The 22,848-nt window shown below is 34.1% G+C and overlaps 1 protein-coding gene across 3 annotated transcripts in view; it reads left to right on the top strand.

The window, feature by feature from the left end:
* CCDC25 (coiled-coil domain containing 25) overlaps nucleotides 1-15,051 on the top strand; it is a 46,325-nt gene extending 31,274 nt beyond the window's left edge. For all 3 annotated transcript variants that reach the window (XM_074210008.1, XM_074210009.1, XM_074210010.1), the window contains 4 exons: nucleotides 2,964-3,067; nucleotides 3,353-3,555; nucleotides 11,188-11,233; nucleotides 14,647-15,051. In XM_074210008.1, coding sequence (XP_074066109.1) covers nucleotides 2,964-3,067; nucleotides 3,353-3,555; nucleotides 11,188-11,233; nucleotides 14,647-14,676 — 383 coding nt within the window. In that variant the 3' untranslated portion in view covers nucleotides 14,677-15,051. The remainder of the gene's footprint in view (nucleotides 1-2,963; nucleotides 3,068-3,352; nucleotides 3,556-11,187; nucleotides 11,234-14,646) is intronic.
* The last annotated feature ends 7,797 nt before the right edge of the window (nucleotides 15,052-22,848 follow it).

The raw sequence follows: 22,848 nt of genomic DNA, 5'->3' as shown, positions 1-22,848 counted from the left end.
ATCTTTGCTCTTTTCTGTTTTCTTTTGTTCTCTGCTGTTCGCTGTTTACTTTTTTTCCCTTTCCCCTCTCCCCAGGATGTCTATAATTAAGTGTGTGTGTGTGTGTGTGTGTGTGTGTGTGTGTGTGTGTGTGTATCTGAGTGTATTTGTGTGTGTACATCTATTTACATAAACACACCTGCCTACATATGATACATATATGCATACATTATTCATATATTTGGTTTGCTGTATCTTTAATTTTTATAACATTTCCTGAAAACAACATTCCACTACTCTACTGCTTGCTACCTTGTCCTTCTATTCCTTAATCTACTGTCCTTCAAAGAATTTCTCCCTTATACATCCTTCTAAATCTGCAGTATTTTTTAATATACAAGCATGCTTTTTTTAGTGGTAGCTTTGCTAAGTAGAAAGCATTTGCAGTTTTTTCCTTATGAAACAATTTGTTTTTCATTTCCCTTGTATCTTAATTCATCCCACCTCTTTATTTTTCTTGCCTAAAATGAAAGATTACTTTAGACTTTTAAAAAGTTGTCTTTAAAAGTGATTTATAAAAGGTTTTTGTACATTAATATTATCAGCTCAGCATGAGAAGCATTTGTTTGTAAGTTTGTCATTTGGTCATCAGATTCCATTTCTAAAGAACATTTTCTTTCTCTTCCCTTTTTCATGCAAGTGTACTTTTTGTCTTTTTTCTTTTGCGTTGAGATGAAATAGATTGGTTGATATTATCAAACATTATTTTGTTAGGGAATGATATGTTCTAGCTATAACTTCTTGACAGTTAAGGCGTGAGAAGAAAAGAGCTTCAGGTATTTTGAGGGTAGATGGATGCTAAGATGTAAATTAGGAGTTGAATTTGTTGAGAAAGACATCTTGAACCTATAGGAGGTTTTAGTGGAGCAGATATTAATGGGATTTGACTTAGAGTTGATGAGAAGGTAAAAGGAAGATTTGGTATTAGAACTGAATGTAGTTTGGGATAGAAATAGGGATTGAAGGGGGAAGATATTGTCAGAGAATTAACATTGAGTTTTACAGATACATTTATCTTTTTCTGTTTATTAGGCCTCATCAGACATTATCCCTTGTTTAGGAACAAAATGAGATTTTAAGATGATATGCCTTATATTTTTTTTTAGATTTTTGTAAGGAAAATGGGGTTAAGTGACATTCCCAAGGCCACACAGCTAGGTAATTATTAAGTGTCTGAGTCTGGAGTTGAACTCAGGTACTCCTGACTCCAGGGCCGTTGTTCTATCCACTGTACCACCTAGCCACCCCCGATATGCCTTATACTAAAAAAGATCTTAAAGATACCTGAAATATACAATTTAGATTTTTTTTTTTTGTTTAGGCATTTCAGTTGTATCTGATTTTTTTTTTTTGTGGCCCCATTTATCATTTTCTTGGCAAAGATTTTGAAATGGTTTGTCTTTTCCTTCTTCAGCTTATAATTCAGAAGAGGAATTGAGGCAAATTAGGGTTGTGACATGCTTATGGTCAAATATCTAGTAAGTGCCTGAATCTTTGGCACTGTATCCACTATACTTTGCCCTCCCTAGATTTTCTGTATTTCAAGAAAATAAAATATATTTTTAAATAAGATTTTATATGGGGAATATCTGCTAAAGGTCACATGGGGTCTTATTTAACTTGTTTTATAGATGAGAGAATCATGATCCAGGGAGCTTAAATGAATTATCTTATGACTAGAGACAAGATCTGCTTTCCAGTGTTCTTTTTTAATACTATATTGCCTTATTGTAAAATTCCTTTTTTTCTAATTTGTTAATTGATAAATTTACTTTAAGATACTTAGCTTTTTGTAGGTAAAAGCAGAATTTTCTGAAATTTTAAATGAAATTTACCAATTAAAATTACATTTCTCATTTCTTTGGTTTTCATTCTCATTTCTTTCTCTTCTTTTCCGTATTCACTGAATGACTGATGAAAATTATGGGAGCTCTAAGTGTCTCCTCTACAGTCTTGTTTTACTTTGGTTCCAGGATCTCAGCACTCCCCTCCCCCTCCCCCCATTGTTTGGAACCCCTTTTTTCTCCATATCTCCTCTTCTCACCCTAGTGGAATCAGTCTGCCATAATCAAAGCAGCACTTGTGAGTGATCATAGAAAATAAAAAATTCATAACTAGAAACATTTAATCCAAGCCTCTCATTTATAGAGAAGCAAACTGTGCCCCAGAGGAGGATAAGTGACAAGTTCATATTTACTTAGGTGGTTAATGAATTTGTCTCACTCCCACAGTATAAGACTCTCCCACCTCTTAAACTATCCCAGAGACCTCAAAACTACCATGTTCTTACTATCCCACAGCCCCAGAAACTGTATTGCCATCCTATTTTCCCTGATGCCCCTGAGAATTTCCCCTGGAAGAATGGGAAATTGATTCTTTATTTTCTTTTCCCCCCCTGATTGTAGCTTTAAAAAAAAAAAAAGTCAAGTAGAGAGAGACTCTTCTTGAGGACTCTAATTCCTCAAGATTTATTTTTTTTATTACTCAGAGCTGGCTAGTTGTGGGGTTGAATATAATGCAGCATAATGTTAGAATAGGCAAGGACCTTAGAGAGCTCACCTTGTCCAACTTCATCATTTTAATACATGAGGAAAGCCAAAGGTCAGAAAAGGTTAATTTGCCTAAAGTCACGCAAAACAGAATTCAGACCTAAGTCCAGGTTTTCTTATTTCTTGCTCCTGGTGCTCTTTCTATTATGGTACAATTGTTTAGTGGTAATTTTATTTAATGAATCAGCTGTCATTTTTTGAATAATGGAAAATCATCTCAATGCCTTAGCATTTTATTATTTTGATGAAGTGTTTTGGTTTAATTATGTTTAAATTTATCCTTACTGACTTGTGATTGTTAATGGAAAGTTTGAAGGGAAAGCATTGTCTGATCTTCTCTTGCCTTATATGCTGAAGAAAAGTTTCTCTTTTCAGGCTGCAAGATGAACAATGTTAATGTGGTATATACACCGTGGTCTAACCTAAAGAAAACAGCAGACATGGATGTGGGACAGATAGGATTTCACAGGCAAAAAGATGTAAGTGTTTCCTATTTTTCTGATGAAAATAGGTTCCTATATGAGTATAGTACCTAGTTTTTCCATCTAGCACTATGCTTTTGAGGATTGAGTATGTTTCAAGTTTTAAAAAAGAAAATAAACTGTGTTTGATCACTAATACAATAACTGATAACTCCCTGTATAGGTTCCTCCCTTCCTTCTGTCCCAACCACCTTTAATCAGGAAAACAACTTGTTCCAAAGAACAAAAAAAGCTTACTTTTTCTTCTCATTCCCCACTCTAATTTCTCTTTTCTCTGTCAAGGTGAAAATTGTAACAGTGGAAAAGAAAATAAATGAGATTCTGAACCGATTAGAAAAGACCAAAATGGAGCGGTTCCCAGACCTAGCAGCAGAAAAGGAATGCAGAGACCGAGAGGAGAGAAATGAGAAGAAAGCTCAGATCCAAGAAATGAAGAGGAAAGAGAAAGAAGAAATGAAGAAGAAGAAGGAAATGGATGAACTTAGGTGAGTTGAAATTGTAGGACTAACCTCAGAGATTGATTTCTAGTTTTCTTCTTTGTAAAATAAAGGATTTGGACTAGTTCTGTAGTGTCAGAATTCAAATAGAAATAGATTAAACCTCAAATTAACATCTGTTTTGTGTTTTATTTTTATTTTGTTAAACATTTTGCCAATGACATTTTGATACAGTTCTGAACTCGAGCTACAACCTTAACCCTTCTGGTTTTTACATAATCCCGGAGATACCTTTCAGCCTTTCCCAAACTTTCTCCCCTGATAAACTTTAAAAAAAATTTTATTCATTGTTAGGGACTGTTGTGTGTGGGAGTGCTGTGAACCTTCATCACCTGGTGTCCTTGAGCACCAGAACCTTGTTTTACTAAGTGCCACAGAAGTGGGAGTGGATTAGAGACTGGGAAGTTTAAGCACTGGTATTTGGTTCAATAAACGGAGACCTTGGTGCACAAAGGGAGAACTTGTCTTCCTTTTCTCCCACCCCTTCAGTGCTCACCTGGGTAAGATTGAGGGAGTCAGAAAGAGACTCAACATATGATGTCCGAACAGGGACTCAACAATTCATGTTAAACTAAAATAGAAAATGAGAAAAAAAGAAAACACTTTTCCATATACACAGGAAAATATGAGATGATTCAATTTAAAACGATAAATGTCCATTTCAAGAAAACCCATGTAATAAATGCTAAACTTATTTTTCTTTGCCTCTATCTAGGTTTCCTGTTGTGGTCTTTTTAATTTATATCCTACCAGCAGACTGCAATTAAACACAAACATATATTTATACCTATATATTAATACACACATACATATGTACATACAGGCATATATATATATATGCATACAGACACCTGTAAGACCATACCATACATATTTCTATTTATCAGTTCCTTCTCTGGAGATGAATGGCATCTTCCTTCATAGGGTTTAAGTTTTTCCATGTTTTTCTAAATCAGCCAGCTCATCATTTCTTATATCACAGTGGTATTGATATATTCATATATTCATCATATCTTATGTACACAACTTGTTTAGCCATTTCCCAATTGAAGAGCATCTATCATTTTAACTAACTGGTATGTGTAAGATGATATCTTTACTTTGTTTTAATTTGCATTTCTTTAATCAATAATTTAGAGCATTTTTTCCTATAATTATGTATAGTTTTAATTTCTTCATTTAAAAAAAACTGCCTGTTCTTATCCCTTGATCATTTATCAATTGGAGTATGACTTGTATTCTTATAAATTTAACAAAGTTCTTTATATATTTTGGTAAATGAGACCCAAACTGTATTGAATAATATTGGTGACACTGTATAGTTTTTATGTTTTTTCCTTTTAGTTAAATCTATTTTATCTTTAATTTTGTCTGAGGTGTTGACTCCTTTTTTTATGTAATAAATTCTCTTCCAGTTTATATTTTAACTCTGAATATCTCATTTTTATTATGTTTCCTGAAAACAACATATTGTCGAATTCAAATTTTTAATATATTCTACTGTCCATTTTATGGGTAAATTCATCCCATTCACATTCAAAATTATACTTTATTTCTTTCCATCCTATTTTTCCTCACTGTCCTTCTTACCCTATTTACCCTATCTCTTCTCAATCATCTAATTTACTTCTACCTGCTGCCTTGCCCTCCTGTTCCTTAATCTACCCACTCTTATTAGAATGCCTCCTTTATCCTCTTTCTCTGCCTTAATCTGCCCAAGAGTTTCTCCTTTATCCCCTCCTTCCTCCTAATTTTTAACTGTCCCTCCCTTATCCTAGTCTAACCCCCTTTTTTGTTTATAAATTTAGAAGACATTTATGCCCTTCTAGTTGCATTGTTTCCTCTTTAACCCATGGAAGGTTCCAGGTCCCCCCCACTTGCTTCTTTTGTATTAGTATTTCTTTTCATACCTCATTTGTAATAAAATAATTATTCCTTTTTAATCTTTCTCATTCCAGTTTTGTGTTTTAGAATCACCCTATCATATAGAGCCTAGCCCAAGTCTTTCTTTCAAATTATCCAAATAATAAGTCATAAGAGTATTGATAACATTTTCACATATAAGAAATTCATAACTTTTGATCTTATTTAGTCCCTTATAAATCATTTTTTACTGTTTATCTTATAGGCTAAATTTTTTGTTTTTGTTTTTGTTTTTTGTCTCAAATGCCTGAAAGTCTTTTAATTTATTAAATGTCTTATTTTTTTCCCTCATTCAGCATTATACTTAACTTTGCTGGGTAAGTTACCTTTGGTTGTAACCCCAGTACTTTTGCTCTATGAAATAAATTGTTCCAAGACCTTTAGTTCTTTAATGCAGCAACTACTAGGTCTTGCAATTGTAGCTCTGCAATATCGAAAATTGTTTCTTTTTTGTTGTTTGTAATATTTTCTTTTCAACCTGAGATCTTTGAAACATAATTATGATATTCCTCTAAGTTTTCTCTTGGGAGCTCTTTCAGGTGGTGGTGGATTTTTTTTCTTATTTCTGCTCTATTTCTGTTCTAGAACTTCAGGTCAATCTTTCTTAATAATTTCTTTTAATATTATATCAAGATTTTTTTTTTGATCCTAACTTTCAGTATATTCTCTCAGTCTTTTTCCAGAATTTTTTTCTGATGAGGTGTTCTATATTCTCTTCTATTTTTTCATTCTTTTTATTTTATTTGGTATTTCTCCATGTTTTGTCAGCTAGCTCCCCCTTGTCCAAATCTAGTTTTTAAGTAATTATTTTCTTCCTTAAGTTTTTGATTTTCTTTTTATAGTTGCTTGTCTTTCTTTTCATAATTTTTTTGATTTTCTTGGATTGCTCTTATTTTTTTCCCTAATTTTTCTCAGTCTCTTGATTTTTTATTTTTAATATATTTTATTTTTTCAAATTATATGTTCAAACAATTTTTAGCATTCATTTTATTTTTAGATTTTTTTTTTTAAGGCAATGGGGTTAAGTGGCTTGCTCAAGGCCACACGGCTAGGTAATTATTAAGTGTCTGAGGGTGGATTTGCACCCAGGTACTTCTGACTCCAAGGCCGGTGCTCTATCCACTGCGCCACCTAGCCGCCCCAGCATTCATTTTTTTTATAGTTTTTTTTTTTTTTGCGAGGCAAGTGGGGTTAAGTGGCTTGCCCAAGGCCACACAGCTAAGTAATTATTAAGTGTCTGAGACCAGATTTGAACCCAGGTACTCCTGACTCCAAGGCTGGTGCTTTATCCACTACGCCACCTAGCTGCCCCTCTAGCATTCATTTTTACAAGATTTTTGAGTTCCATATTTTTCTCTTTCCTTTTCTTCCTTCCCCTCTTTCTAAATCTTAAATTTTAATGCCCTTTTTGAATTCTTCTTAGAACATTTTTTTTGGCCTTGTAAGCATTTGATGTTTGTCATTGAAAAAAGAATGACTTTTTTTGGTTACATTTTCTTCCTCTAAATATGAACCCAGATCTTCTCTATCCCTTCTCTACAGTAGCATTCCTATGGTTGAATTTTGAGTTCTGTCTTGGGGCTCAACCTTGGATACTCCTCCCCCCTGCTTCATTATCCTACAAATGTTATTAAGCCCAGTACATTCCGCCTGTGGTAACACACCTCAACTCTCCACAAACCCTTCCCTTGATTCCTTTAGTTATTGTCATTTATCTTCCCTCTTGCTTCTGTACTTCAGATCAAATGAACCTTTTCCTTCCATTGACTTTTATTCAAATGAAATAATATTTGTAAAATGGCACATCATACATTCTTCCTCTTTCCCTTTTTCCTTCCTTCTCCCCTCCCCTCCTCCTTCCCTCCCTCATCTCTCTGAAATAGTGCTGATTTCTAATCAAATAAAATGGTATTTTCTTCTCTTTATATAATCACTATCAGCTTTGATAGATTTTTTTCATTTCTTGAAGTCGTCTCTTGAATTCATGTTTTATATTGCACTGTCTTATTTTCACTTTGGGCTTCTTTTCTTTGCTGGAACCTCTTCCTTTTCCATTGCCTTAATTATTTCTAAGGATTACTCTTCAATTTTTTGGTCATGCTTCCTAATCCCTGGGAAAGATAATTTCTAATAGCTTTAATTCACATCTCTATTCTAATAACTCGCAAATTTGCATCTCCAGCTTTAATTTCTCAATTGCTTTCTTTTTGTCTTAATTTCCAGTTGTCTCTAGACCATCTCTTTTCAGCTGTCCCTTAGTCTTATCCTATATTAAACCACAATTAAGCTCCATTTCTTAACTAACTTCTTCATTTCAGTATCAGCATGGTTTATTAGTAATATTAGACAAGTAACTTTGACATCTTTGACTTTTCTATCTTCTATATTAGTATATGATTAGATTGTTAATTTTTTTATATATTTCTTAGATGCATACTTATCATTTTCACTTTCAGCACTTTAGTTCATGTCTTCATTTTGGATTATTATAGTAGTGTCCTAATTAAAATTCACTGCCTTTATTCTCTATCTTTTCCAGTCCTTTTTGTACATCACTGATTTTCCTGAAGGACAATTCATATTGTTACTCTTCGCAGGAATTTTGAGTCTCTTCTCCTTAGCAAATTACCTAAGTGTTTCTTAGTTTACTTTTTTTTTTAATGGTAATTTTAAATTGATATTTTTTGGTATCTTTCACTCCTCCCACACAGGGAGTCATTTTTTAAAAAAATATAACTATTTTATTTGTTTTTCCAACTACATATACATTGGTAATTTCTACCAATCATTTTTTTTTTTTTGGCAATGTTTTGAGGTTTACAAGTTTTCTCTCTTCCCCCCATCCTCCCCTCTCAGCCTGGGCCTCTGACAGAAAGCAATCTGATATAAGCTTTACATTTGTAACCAGGCTAAATATAGGTCCATATTGATTCTGTTGTGAGAGATCAGATCCAAAAGCAAGAAAGAAAACATTAGAGATAACAAAATTATATAATACATAAGAAAACTTTTAAAAATTGAAGATAATAAGCTTTGGTCTATCATTTAAACTCTACAGTTCCTTCTGTGGATATGGATGGCATTCTCCATTGCAAGTCCCCTAAAATTGTCCTTGATTATTGTACTGCTGGAATGAATAAGTTCAGGACAGGGAGTCATCTTTTAATAAAGAATATTTATTTTAAATAAAAAGAAGAGAAAAAGCAATCAGCAAAACTGATCAATATACTGAAAAACTATGAAAATTATGCAGTGTTCTGTACTTGTGTGCCTCTCACATATGCAAAGAAGTTGGGAGTGTCTTCTCAGATCTCTTTATTTTGGGCCATTCTTGTTTTTTGTAATTTCTAGTTATGTTTTAGTTCAGTCGCTACTTTAAATATTTTTGCGTAGATTAGTCTTTAATCTCTTTGATATAACCTATTCATAGTAATTTTGGGTTAAAGTTACCTGCACAGTTTAGATAATAAAATACTTTTCTGAATGGTTTGATTAATTTCCAACTCTACCAATAGTGCATTTTTGATCCTCTCAAAACCTAACAACCACCATTTTTCTCTTCTGTCATTTTTTATCAGTCTCATGAATGTGAGGTAGAATCTGAATTGTTTTAGTTTGTGTTTCTCTTTAGTAATTTGGAATATTTTGTTGTAGGAATGTTGATAATTTTTGTTATCTTCTTGTGAAAACTGCCTGTTTGACATTTTTTTTTTAGTGGATCTGAATTTGTGGAGTCTTTATGGAAAGTAATTTGGAATAATACTGCTAATGTATATGTATGTACCTTTTGAATATTTATATATGTATATGTGTACAAATGTACATTTTGATTTAATGCAACTGCTACTAGGCTTTTACCCAAAGGCTTAGTAACAAACAAATAAAAGGACCACTAAGTATAAAATATTTATTATAGCTCTTTATGTAGTATCAGAACTGGAAACTAAAGGTGAGGGGTATCCAAGAGTTGGGGAATGACTGGACAAATTATGATATGTGAATATAATGGAATGATATTGTGCCCTAAGAAATCAAGAAAGAGATAGCTCCAGAGAAACCTGGAAGGACTTATATTAAGTGATGAATAATGAATAAAGACTTATATTAAGTGATGAATAATGAAATAAGAAGAAATAGTAGAACCATTTATATTAAAACAACATGGTAAAGAAAAGTAATTTTGAAAGACTTAAAATAACACTGATCAGTGCAGTTTGCCTGCCTGATTCCAGAGGCTGATGGTAAAACATTATTTATCCACCTGATTCAGACATGATGGACTCAAAGTGCAGACTGAAACATAAATTTTGGATATGGATAATGTGAAGATAAAATTTTACGTGAATATACTTTTCTGATACATGGATTTTATATTTTAGGAAGTGGGGAGAGAATTGGTCAAAAGAGTTAAAACATCAGTGGAGATAGTTAAATTAAAAAAAAGAAAAAATGGACACTGAGCATTTAAAAACACATAGAATAGACCAGAACAAAGATCATTATGTAACAAACAATACAACTTTGGAAATAACATATACTTAAGATGAGAAATTCATAATACAAATTTGGAGCTTCATATACAATCGGTTTTTTTTGTTTGTTTTACTATATTTTTATGTAAATGTTCACCTTATTTAGTGTTACATTCAGAATAAAAAAGATAAAACTGCCTGTTCAAATCCATTGGAAAATTTCCTTGATTTTCAAAGCTTTGTTTTCATCTACATTTAATGGAAAGAACATTTGATTTGGTGTCAGTAACTAGATTTTAATCTCAATTCTGCTGGTGTCACTTAACTGTAAATTACTAAACTTTTATGGACCTCAGTTTCTTTATCTGTAAAGGGAGAATTCTCTCTTAAATTATCTTCTCTAATTCTAAATTTTATGATCCAGACTTATTTTCCACTCTTCTCTCCTATGAACTTTGATCTTCATAATATTCTCTACATAATATGCTAATTTTCTGTTTCTGTACTTCTTGTTTTCTGTAAAACTTTATGGTCAAGGACAACAGTTCTCCCCTTCTCTCCCCTCGTTTTACAGATGAGGAAACTGAGACCTAGAGAGACAAAATGACTTGCCTCTCACAGCACTGCTGGGCTAAAATCTTCTCTATTCTTTTAAATTTGACTTAAGTTCCATTTCTTTCATGACCATTCTGTCCCACTGATGTATCCTTTCTTTAGATTTCTACAGCACTTATTTTTCTATATCACATTTTTCAGTTCTTAATTTTTTTTATTATCTTTTTTCCCCCATGTGTATGAGTCCTGTTTCCCCAACTACAAAACAGGGAGCATATCTTCTACTTCTTTTTGTACCTACACTGTCATGAAATTTTTAAGTTGATTGGTTGATTGTGTTTAGTAGTCTTTCCAATAACTTAAGAATAATCCTTTTTTTCCTCTTGCCATGGAAATGCAAACAGTTTTTTGCATTCTTTCAGTGTTTTTCAATGTCTTAGTAATGTTATTTTTGTGAAATTGTAATATATGACAACAGTATACAATACTGTAGTATATGTGAGAGCAGCATTTTAAAAATCCTCATTTTTACTTAAAGTTTTTGTCTAGATCAGAGCTAATATTAAACTGCTGTGTATGTAGAACACATATATTAATTTAAAAAATAAACATCTTATCCTCTTCTTCCAGAAAAGCCCTAGCACTAATTGAAATATCTTTTCTATTGTAGGAGTTATTCTTCACTGATGAAGTCTGAGAATATGTCTTCAAATCAGGTATATTCTAGGTTGTTTGCTTTAATAATATACTTTTAAGTGAGCTTGGTTTAAAATTATTTAAGAAGAATTTAATTCTTATTGGTGATATATCCCTGATGTTATCTTATAGATATCTTATAGGTAACTTGGCAGTTGTTTAGCATCAGGACTGGATTCTGTTACCTTTAAGCTTCACTTTTAATCTTTGCTCCACCTTATAAGACTTTTAAAAATGAAATTATTATGGAGTCCAAGAAATCTATATACTTTTAGTTTCCCCCTCCCCTTTCCTGCCTTGGTCACACAAGAATGTTCATTATTTGCATTTTTTATTTTTTTCTGTACTCATGTGGCAGCATATTCTTTGTAGAAGTAGAGTGAGAAACAAAATTTACATCTAAACTAAAAAAAAAATTAATAGCAGTATTAGCACTCACATTCATTTGCTTCCCAAAGGGAGATTTAACTCTTTAATTCTTAAATTCTAGCCTGAACAAAGAAGAAAACATGCTCTGTACTGTAAATGAGAAGATGGTTACTAGATAGAAAAGACACCAAACCCAAAGTCAGCCTGACTAGTTGTGAATCCCTTTTCTGTGACTGTATCATTTGGATCAGGTTACTGGAGCAGTGAGATGAAGACCAAAATATTTGCACTATTTAATCTCATGTAACTGAGACAAACATTCTTTTTTTTTTAATTAAAGATTTTATTTATTTTGAGTTTTACAATTTTCCCCCTAATCTTACTTTCCTCCCTCCACCCCCCACAGAAGGTAATTTGCCAGTCTTTACATTGTTTCCATGGTATACATTGATCCAAATTGAGTGTGTTGAGAGAGAAAGCATATCCTTAAGGAAGAAACATAAAGTAGAAGAGATAGCAAGATCAGATAATAAGATATCAGGTTTTTTTTCTAAATTTAAGGTAATAGTCCTTGGTCTTTGTTCAAACTCCACAGTTGTTTCTCTGGATACAGATGGTATTCTCCCATTGCAGAGAGCCCCAAATTGTCCCTGAGTGTTGCACTGAGTCTGTCAAAGTTGATTATTGTGAGGCAAACATTCTGTAAAATAAATTATCTGTAACTTTTATCCGAAGTTTGAAGAATCCCATAGGAATTGCTCTCCCCAGAGTTTCTTTTGAAACCTCCAAAACGGGCTGCTTAGCAATGTCCTTTGCAAAACATTGAATTTAATGAAGCATTTGTAAATTATTGCATATGTTTTAGTCATTTTACTTGTAAATGTGCTAGGAATTTTTCTCAAAACTACCCTGCTAAAAATTTTGAAACATTCCAAGTCCAAAGTCAACACTGTTTATAAAAGCTCTCAGTTATTTGTTGTATAAAGAATATTTCCGGCTGAATTTCATCAGAATCTGGCTCCCAGATTGAGTTTTGACTGTGACCTTAAACATTTTCATGCCAAGCATTAGTGAATAGAAACTTTTTGGACATTGGACCAGAATTAATCTGGAACTTTTAATAAGTGTGCATCCAACTGATTAGTGACAGATGTTTAAAGCTACCATGTTAAGCAATGTAATTTATAGAGCAAGGGATTTTATCCCACATGATCCTCTTCTCTGTTCCTTTCTTCTCTTTGTACTCCCTGCTTTCCATCCTCGTGCTTCTCTTGTGCTTCCCCCTTTGCAGGGATTGCCAGGCTTGATCCTTTGAACCAATTTTGAATGTAGTTCAAGTTCCCAAAGAAGAACTGAACCAAATTAATTACTGTCTCAAATTGTATGGATACAAAGAATCATTGTGCCCTTTTCCACTCTTACTCCTCCATGAGTCATCTCACAAAAGATGGCAAAAATAAGAGCACCCAATCTGATTGCTATATTGAAATGTTGACTGCTAAATAGAAGCATTTATACATGGACCAGTAGTAATTAAAAACACCACTGTGCTCCAATTGTAGGATAGAGCCTCTAAGGAATTTTTCAGTGTCATCAGTGAAATCTCTTTGACTTAAAAACTTAATCTATCAGTTTATTTGAAACTGGCCTATAGATTCTGTAGCCCTGCATTTAAGGTAGTCTTCAGCCTTGGTGACTTATTTCACTTTGGCACTTGAATGAACAATAGAAAATAGATTTTCTCCTCATAGTTTCTCCAGAGAAAAGCTACAGTCTCTCACTGTGTCTGAATGTCAAGCAGGCACCTGTATTATTCCTCCTATTATGTGTCCAGAGTTGATACATGATATATTTTTCCTGTGGTTTAACTAACTGTACTGACTGTAGAAGACCAGAGACTAAACTTGTTCCTCTATGTCCAATATTTATAAAAACATCTAAGAAGTCCCCAAATGATTGAATTTTTAGCATGAAACATCTTTCTCTTTCCTGTGTAGTCTTATAGTGAAACAGCTTGAAGAACAGGGCCTTAAGACAGGGTGGGAAGCAAGAACCAAGTACATAAAATAAGTAGGCTTGAGTTTCTGACAGACTAGAAATTACCTAACCACAGTGTGTATTATCACCTCCAAAACTATCAACTTGGGAGAGTCAGGTATTATTGAACTGGTATTTTCATTTGCTTAAATTGTTTTTGGAACTCTGCTTTGGAAATTTCCTTTGGAATTCATTTGTGAGTCACACCAAGAAAATCAGTATCACTCTTCTATAGAGACACCTTATTTTTTCTCAAATTGATTCCTCTTCCAGATTCATTAGATTTGGTTTCTAATGATTTGAGTATTTCAGAGAAATCAACCCTCCCACCCCCACTTCCAGGACAAAAACTCTGCAGCCAATGTGATAATCAAAAGCATATAATACAGGCATTAAAGGGAATTTCTAAAGTGGAGTTCTAGAAATATTTTGAAAAATAAAGCTATTTAAGGTTTATAATGCACTTTACATTATAAGAAGGCTCCTTTGAGCCTTATAATGCTATGAACTAGATGCTATTGTTATCCCCATTTTACATATATGAGAAAGCTGAGGCTCACATGAAGTTATGTACCCAGGGTTTCATAGCCAGTAAGCATCTGATAGCAGGATTTGCACTAAGGTCTTCCTGATTCCAAATCCCATATTCTACCTGGCTATTATATTTGGAATTAAGGATGTATGATTTCACAAAACTGACACAAATTTAGAATAAATTCTGGTTTTTTGGTTTAAAAAAGTTCACAGTGAATTTTGTGTAGTGCTAAACTGGGTAACAACACCTTTGATACTTTGGAGCATACATGTTCACTTATTGTCATCTGTTCCTAGAAAATGGCTTACTAGCTCAATTACAATAATTTGGAGATGACAAAGAGGGATGATTGTTTAATGGCCCATGAATAACTAGGGTAGAAGTGAAGGGTTTGTGAATTATTTAAAAAATGTTTTTAAAAATTGTGAACTAGAAAAATTTAAAGTCTTCATTTTCAGAACTCCTGTAATGGTTTTATTTTTCTTTTCACAGGATGGCAATGATTCAGATGAATTCATGTGAATGAAGAAAATGGACTGTGAATTTTTTGACAGAGACATTTTGATTTTCAGATGTGTTCTGCATACCAAAAAAACCCACCTAATACCTATATAAGTATCATTAGCTTTGAAGATTTGGCAACTTGGTTCAGTTTTGTTTGTGGAAAATGATCCTGTGTATAACAGTAGAGCTTGGAGACAAACAAGGATGTAGCTTTAAGAATGAGGAAATGTTTGTACCAGAAGAACATGTCTTGGCAGCTCATGAGAGTTGGCTCTCCTTGCTCTTGGGATAGGTTTCCAAAATAACTAACTTGGGGAAGTATTTGTGTTGCCATATTATTTCCCTGATAAAAAATTGATGTCATAGAAGACCCGCCTATTTTGCAAATTTCAACCTCTGTGTATGTTTTATATATTAGAATGGGGCATTTGGGGAGAATGTTTTCTTACATTCACCAATTAGAAATGGCTATGTATGTGGCTTGAAATGACAGGAATTTGGGCCTGTGCTTTTTTTGAACTAAGGCAATTAAGAGGGACTAAATTATTCTTTGTATTGCTTAATTTGTTCAAGGAAAGATTTAATATGCATGTTCTGTTTCATTTCTTATCCTATCAGCAGAGTGATCTAAGTCAGACTCCAGTTTCTAGCCTTTTTAATTTAAGACAAGGGAGGTTATCCATTGACCGTCATAATAATGTTACAGTAAAAAAGAACTGTCAGGGGTCTTTGAGATTGGATTCATGCCAGTTTGCATTGACAGACAACTCAACTGGTTACACATACAGATTCTAGATTTTAATTGTTTCTTAACATTAGGGTATCTAAGATCTCAGTCTTATTTCCCCCAATCTTTTTTAAAAGACATGCCATCTACCCAAAACTCCTTTCTTCTGTGTTTTTAAGTGCCATGATCTCTTCCTCCCTGAATATGCTTCAGTATCAATTATTTTAAAAGCCCTATAGCAACCAAAGCATGATGATAGTTTTAGAAATTCACTAAAACAGGCTAAATAGCATAGTTGTGGGAGAGCAGTACCTTCCAAACCTCTTTCTAGGTTTGTAATTCTCATTTCAAGGGTGAACCTTGTCTTTAGGGTTCTTGCCTATTGAATGTAGCAAGAGACTAATGTCCACAATGGGGATAATACCAGAAAAATACTTAGGAAATTTCAAAAGTTAATAATCAATGGACCAGTTTTGTTGTCTTGAAGTAGTAGGATTACTCTTTAAAGGTGTAACATCAGATTCTAGATTTTTCTCCTTTGATCTCGAATAAAACCCTAGGTGGTTTTTATGTAAGTTCTTGCAATTGTATCATCTTATTTCTAAAGTCTTTTGTAATTTTATTCCTGTAAAAGAAGATAAAGAAACAATGAAAGAGAAAACAAAATCTGCAGAGTCGCAATAATAAGTAAGTTTACCTTTTAGCTTATCCCTCTCCAGACTCTCATGCTTGCTGAATCTGTGCTGTAGGCTAGGAAAAGCCTTAACTTAAAAGAAATACTGCAACTTAAAGCAATTCTGAGCATTTTCAGAGGCTCTTTGGACAGAGTGATTTAGAAGACCTATTTGTGTTTATTTCCAAGGTGATGTGCAAAGTTGAACAGGAAAAATGTCATTCCAGGTTATTGGCAGAACTTGGGAACAGAAACTTCTAGAAAGTAGTGATTTCTTATGTAATCTTTTCCCTCTTCTAAACACAAGGTTTTTCCTGTTAGAAAAGAACAAAATAGCATCACTGAATATGAAAGACCAATGATGTTACAAATACCTTTGATACTGTTTTAAAAGTGGGGAGCCCACTCTCAACTGTCACATGTTGACAAGTTGTTGGATGCTTTAAAGTACTTTCCAGTTAATATATTAGGATCCAAACAATTCTGGTTTCCTCCACTATTTATTTTTTACTGCTTTTCAGTGCTTTCCCCCACATCCTTCATCCAAGAAATTTCTCTTTTTAACTGATTCCACCCGAGGATTCAGAATCTATTTCCATGATCTTTTGTCTGCTCCCGTACTGAAAATATGTGAATTTCTTTAAAATATATGTTGATGCTTTTACTTGTTTGAGAATCTTGAAGTAATATCTTTTAATACTTCAAAAGAATGATTTTATTGGTGTAGACATGTCCAGTTCATCTGACCAAAACCTTATCTACTGACCTTCTGATGATAAACAACTCCAAATTTAGCAAGCTTCTTTCTCAAATGAGAGAGAGTAGAATTCTGAGCCCAAATATTTAAGGTCTTTTCATTTTGAGTATGACCTCTCAGAGCTTGTTCTTGTTGACAGTCTTTGAAAAAGCTGGGTGGTTTCCACACCAGAGTTAAAATTAAATTAGGACTTTCAGTAGGAGAAATGACACAAATGAGGTAAATTATAATTGTATAGATTCATGTTGTTCACTTTGCCCTTTTAAAACGTTAATCCATCTCTAATAAATTCTCTTTTATTGCTTTCCTAGACAGCTCATCCCACCTCTAATCTTTTACCCTTAGCATCATTATAGTTTTGGGGTGGGAAAGTAATCCAATTTACCTCTACTCTCTTTTGGATTTGGAATGGAATATTTCAACTCCTTTTGTTTCTAGGAAATCTAGGTTCTTTTCTTTCAGGTTCACTCCAGATTCAATTCAAAATTGTTTTCCTTGAACCAATCTAATATATTTTGTTAGATAGGATTTAAGATTCTAATCATAGAAATTGTTTGATTAGCTTCTACTCTAAGTACCCAGCACCTTATGACTTCTCCATGAACATTCATAACTCTGCCACCAGATTCACTAATGTAATTGATTGTAAGGTGGCCAAGTGTACTAGGTACGTCAGTATCTCAATTTTTTCCCCATCTATTTCACATTTTCTGCCTCCAATATTTTTGCAGTATTCTTCAAACTCTACATTTATATTGTATTACACCCACCCTAGCTGGCCTGGGGTCAATTATCATGCTACAGGAGTGTGTGTGTGTGTGTGTGTGTGTGTGAGAGAGAGAGAGAGAGAGAGAGAGAGAGAGAGAGAGAGAGAGAGAGAGAGGAGTGGGAGGGAAAAAAGAATGTGGTTACAGTGCCTTAGCAGAAGATTAATCACCCTCCAAGAACTGACATTCTATCTAGTGGAACCAGATGAACAGTCTTTAGAATTTTATTTGTTATCACCCGTGGGAGAATTCCCTCAATGTAGGTGATAAAGGCCTATGTTGAGATTATGGTCTTTTACTCCTGCAACCTCTGGTTCAGCAGGTTGTTTAAACCCAAACACTTATTTTTCTCATTCATAAAAGGTGTGAACTATTTTAAAAACAAGTTTAGACTGAGAGGATGACAGTTTAGCAGCCTTGATAATTCACCCTACTTGCACTCTAGTTCAAAGCTAAAACTATTTTTCTCAGCTTTGCATCAGTCAGAAAGATGAAACTTGGTTCCCACAATGTAATGGTTAAATAAGGAAGGCTTCTGAGCATAATAGCAAGATAAGAAAGCTGAATGGTTTTGCAATTCCTTGAAAATCACAGTGTGACTTTGTTATTTTGTTGGAAGCCCAGTTTTATGACTGTACTCCTCATAGAGGCAATTAAGGTTATCTCAAGTCTGAATGAGTCTCCACCAAAGAGATTGGTAACCTGTAGTCTAGGTATAAAATGGAAAATTCGCCAACTTTTGACTGATAAAATAGCATCCTCAAGCCAACTTGACCATTCAGCTGAGAACCAATGTGTTCTAAGTGGCTGGTGTGTAAAACTCAAATAAAATCTTGGGTTTCATTAGAACTTGTTAGCTTGTTTATGTGACTCCCTTGCACACTCTACTCTCCATACTCCACTCTACAATAAAGTGAACACTCACTAGAAGCAAAGTGGAATAAAGCAAAACTATTTCATGGAATTAGAGACCTAGAAAGTTGAAAATGATCTCAGTTCTCTAGACCAATCTATTCCTGATTAAGCAAGAATCTTTTCTAATGAGTGACAGTTCACTTCAAAACTTCTAAAGTGGTCTATTTCATTTCCAGAAAGCCATTGTGATGAGTAAGCCTCTCTTTACATTGATTTAAAATCTGCTTCTTTCATTCCATTGCACCTATGAATGCCCTTTAACAAATTTAATTATTCTTCTACATGACAGTGTTTCAGTTCCAAGAAGACAACTATATAAATTTCCTTGACGTCCTTCCCTAATGTGTTAAATCTCTAGGCTAAAAACTTAGTTTTCTTGATATCTTTTTTTTTTACTTTCATTGCTACCTCCCTATCTTAAATAAGGAAATATTAAACAAAGAATAGTAGTTAAACTACTTTTATATTAGGTGAGTAGTAATGAGGGATCATAGGATATGGATGCAAAGCATGTTTTGAAATATTTTTATTCATTAATTTTATGGATTGAATGAGGTGATCTTAGCCTTTAAATTGAGATTCTGTAAACTTGTTTCTTTTTTAATAGGCAAGGGATTGCAATGGACCTAATGTATCTGGATTTCAGCTAAACATCTGATAAAGGTTTTCATGAAATACATACTTGGGGCTGAGATGAGCAGTTAGAACTAGGTGGTAGTAGCTGAATTTAGAATTGGTTGAATTAGGTTTACTCCAATTATTTCTTGAAGACTTCTCCTGAGGAAGTCCACTACTTTCCAAGGCTGCATGTTTCACAAACTGAGGGGATTCCTTTCCTTAATCTAAGATAAATCTGCTCCTCCTCAACTTAGATGCTTTACTCCCACTTCTGGCACAGCCCAAATTGAACAAGTCTAGTCTGATAGGACAGCAGCTAGCAGGTCTTTAAATCTTTTCTTCCACAACTGCATTGTTTAGTGCCTTTAAGTGATCCTCCTTTGGTGTTCCTCATCCTAATTTTTTTTTTTTTAGGTTTTTGCAAGGCAAATGGGGTTAAGTGGCTTGCCCAAGGCCACACAGCTAGGTAATTATTAAGTGTCTGAGATCAGATTTGAACCCAGGTACTCCTGACTCCAAGGCTGGTGCTTTATCCACCTCCACCTAGCCACCCCAATCCTAATCCTTTCAAAGCCCACTTTTGTATAGTGGCCAGCATGAACACAATGAAGAGGTCTCAGCATAGCAAGTATAGTCAACCTCATGAGTCCTGGATAGACTGTGTTAGTTTTTAAACTATGGTTGATGTCATGTTGCAAAGTTTTACATGGGGTTTTCCTCAGAACGACTTTACATGTGGGTAATGTGCAAACAGCATTATACCCATTTTACAGATAAGGAAAGAGTTCTGAGAAGGTAAGTGATCATCTCAAAGTTAACAAGGTGGGATTTGAAACCATACTTCTTGAATTTTAAATCTAGGTTTTACTGTTTCCATTTTTGGATATCATGTCATACTTCATATTGAACTTATTAAAGGAGTGGGTTGTGTTTTCTAGCTAGACATCCTTTAAATTTTGCTTGTTATTAATTGAGCCAATTTTTTTCATAGATTATACAAAGATGAATTTACTCAGAAAGACATTCAACAAACATTTATCATAAGAGGAAGTAAATAACATCTGTACATGTATAAAATCCCAGACAGAAGCCCAAGTACAATTTTTATATAGGCTTCATAGATTATAAAGAACTAAATTAGTCCAAAACTGCATTAGTTTTACTGCCTCAAAGACTTTTTAATTAAACTTTAATCAGATATTCCAAATTACAGTCATTCATGAAGCACAAAATCCTAGATAAACAAAAAATTTGGTGAAATACCACCAAATAATTTTTGGTAGAAAGGATTATGTATGTAAAAATTATATGTGGAAATCTTGCTTCCATGCATGTAACTACTTTTGTTACTAAAATTATGACTTATTTTTCCCCAGGATAAAAGTTATTCATAATCATTTTTATATGTATTCTCTATTTTCTGTCATCTGAAGAGGCTGGTAAAGATAATGGAGTGCAGAATGGACAACAAACCCCATATTCTTGAAATATGTTGTCCAATTTCTTTAGTCTAAAGCAGGCTGCCCAATCTTCGGTTATCTTAGGGCTGTAGTAAAATAAAATAATTATTCAAGGGCCACACCCATAATAAAAATACAATACATTAATATAGTTAATTTGTAGTCTTTAGGTTTAGCTAGTGCTACAAAAAGTCATGGTACTTTTAACTTCTTAGAAAGTTGGGGGAATGGTGCATCATCAATATGAAGGCAAAAACAAGTGATGACACAACATTATAAAGGTAGCAGAAACATACTGACTAATCTGCATCTTTTATAGATTGAACACATCCCACAGATTGATTGAAAATTCCTTGCGATATGTTCAGTCCATAATACTGCTTAAAAATACCAAAGAAATTAATATCAACAAGATTGTTTATTAGTGATAGAACCCAATGTCTGACTGGATCCAAGAATACATGTTGGGGAGTAAGGTGTAAGGACATCATAAAGGTAGGCAAGGAGTGTGAATGCCAAAGGGGATTTTGTATTTGATCCTGTAGACAATAGGGAGTCACTATATTGAGTTGGCATGGTGGTGGGGTGGGGGTGGGGTAGAATGATGTTTTGAGGAATGTCACAAAGGCACTAAGCTTTGCTAGGTTTTGCCTTGACCCAAGCAAAAACTGAATCTTCCTTGTTTACCATTTGCCTTTCTGGCCTGAGGAAAGCTTGAAGGAAGTTTATATTCTTGGAGGAATGAACCTTTTCACCAGTCAGGAATGTAATTTCCTTGAGAACAGGAACTCCCATTTTTGTATTCCCAGCACTTAGAAGAGTGCCTTGGATACAGTAATCTCTTAATAAATTCTCATTGATTATTGAATAGTTGACTATAGACTAAGACCTAATTTTTTTAAATTTGAGGCAATGGGGCTAAGTGAATTGCCCAAGGTCACACAACTAGGCAGTTATTAAGTGTGTGAAGCTAGATTTGAACTCGGGTCCTCCTGACTCCAGGGCCAGTGTTCTATCCACTGTACCACCTAGCTGCCCCCCTAAAACCTAATTTCTATATGGAAAATTTTCAGGAGAGAGCCCTAGATTGGTCTCTGACTTACCTTTTTGCTCTGTAGTTGTGTTTCCACAATTAATTTTCCATGATACACAAAGGTTTCAAGAGCCTATTCCAAAACCAATTGGAACTTATATTTTAAAAATATATTTTGTTTACAAATTCAGAGTATCTCAGAGTTCTAGGGACCTTAGAGGCTATCTAGTCTAACTTGTTCCTGGACAAGTATCCTATCTACCTCATACCCAATCCTTTGCCTTCTCTGAACATTCCTCAAAGCTGAATTCTCAGTCTCCTTTTTTTTTTCTCATTTACCCAAGCAACCCAGAGGGCACTAGCTATCACCAGTTTGCAGATGGACTTAGATATTTCTTTATTCTTTATCACTCACCCAAACTATGGCTCATTTCCAATAATCATAGGCTATCTCCACTTGGAGGATGAGGTCATGGGATCAATTCTTCACAAATCTTTCAGTCATCTTTCAGCCTCCTAATTTTAAAATTGGATTCAGTCTTTGACTCTTTCTCCTCACATAATCAATTAGTCACCAAATCCTGTTTCTGTTTTTAAATCTTCTCATATTCATTCTTTCCCTTTTGCTTCCATAGCTGCCACCAAGTTCAGAGGATTGTAGGATTTAGAACTGCATAGGATATTAAAAGATTATCTAGACCCAGTCCTTCATTTAAGAAGATCACACCACTGCATTTTTCCTTTTGTAGAGACAATGGACATCTTTTTGATTTCCTAATTGATGCTGAACACCAGCTTAGTTTTTTAATTCTGACCCAATTAGAGCAAAAATACCCATCAGAATTCTCTCACTGGTGCTAATTTGGCATCATCTACATGCATCTACAATAAGAGGGAGTGTGGGGACTTAGGGAGCCTGGTGCCCACCTCCTGACACACTTAATTGCCACAGAAGTCCCAAAACAGTTTCTGCAAGTGGGTGTCTGATTTTAAGACAGGAAAAAAGTAAAAGAAAATATTACTGATGGGGAATTCTCCAAAGTCAGTATTATTTTTTCATTTCTACATCAACCCCACCCTGTAACCACTGCAGTAAAAACATAAAGGCTAAAGCTTGACATTTTATATCCTGTCCAGATGAGACTTCAGCTGCAAGGGCTCTCTAGTGTTTAGATTCCAGCATTTACTCAGGCATGCAGAGATTGCCTGTGTTTTCAGAAATTCTCAGACGGTAGGCTTA

The sequence above is a fragment of the Macrotis lagotis genome, chromosome 1 (genome assembly GCF_037893015.1).
Source record: "Macrotis lagotis isolate mMagLag1 chromosome 1, bilby.v1.9.chrom.fasta, whole genome shotgun sequence".
Classification (NCBI taxonomy): Eukaryota; Metazoa; Chordata; class Mammalia; order Peramelemorphia; family Peramelidae; genus Macrotis; species Macrotis lagotis.
This window is presented reverse-complemented; position numbering and strand designations above follow the sequence as displayed.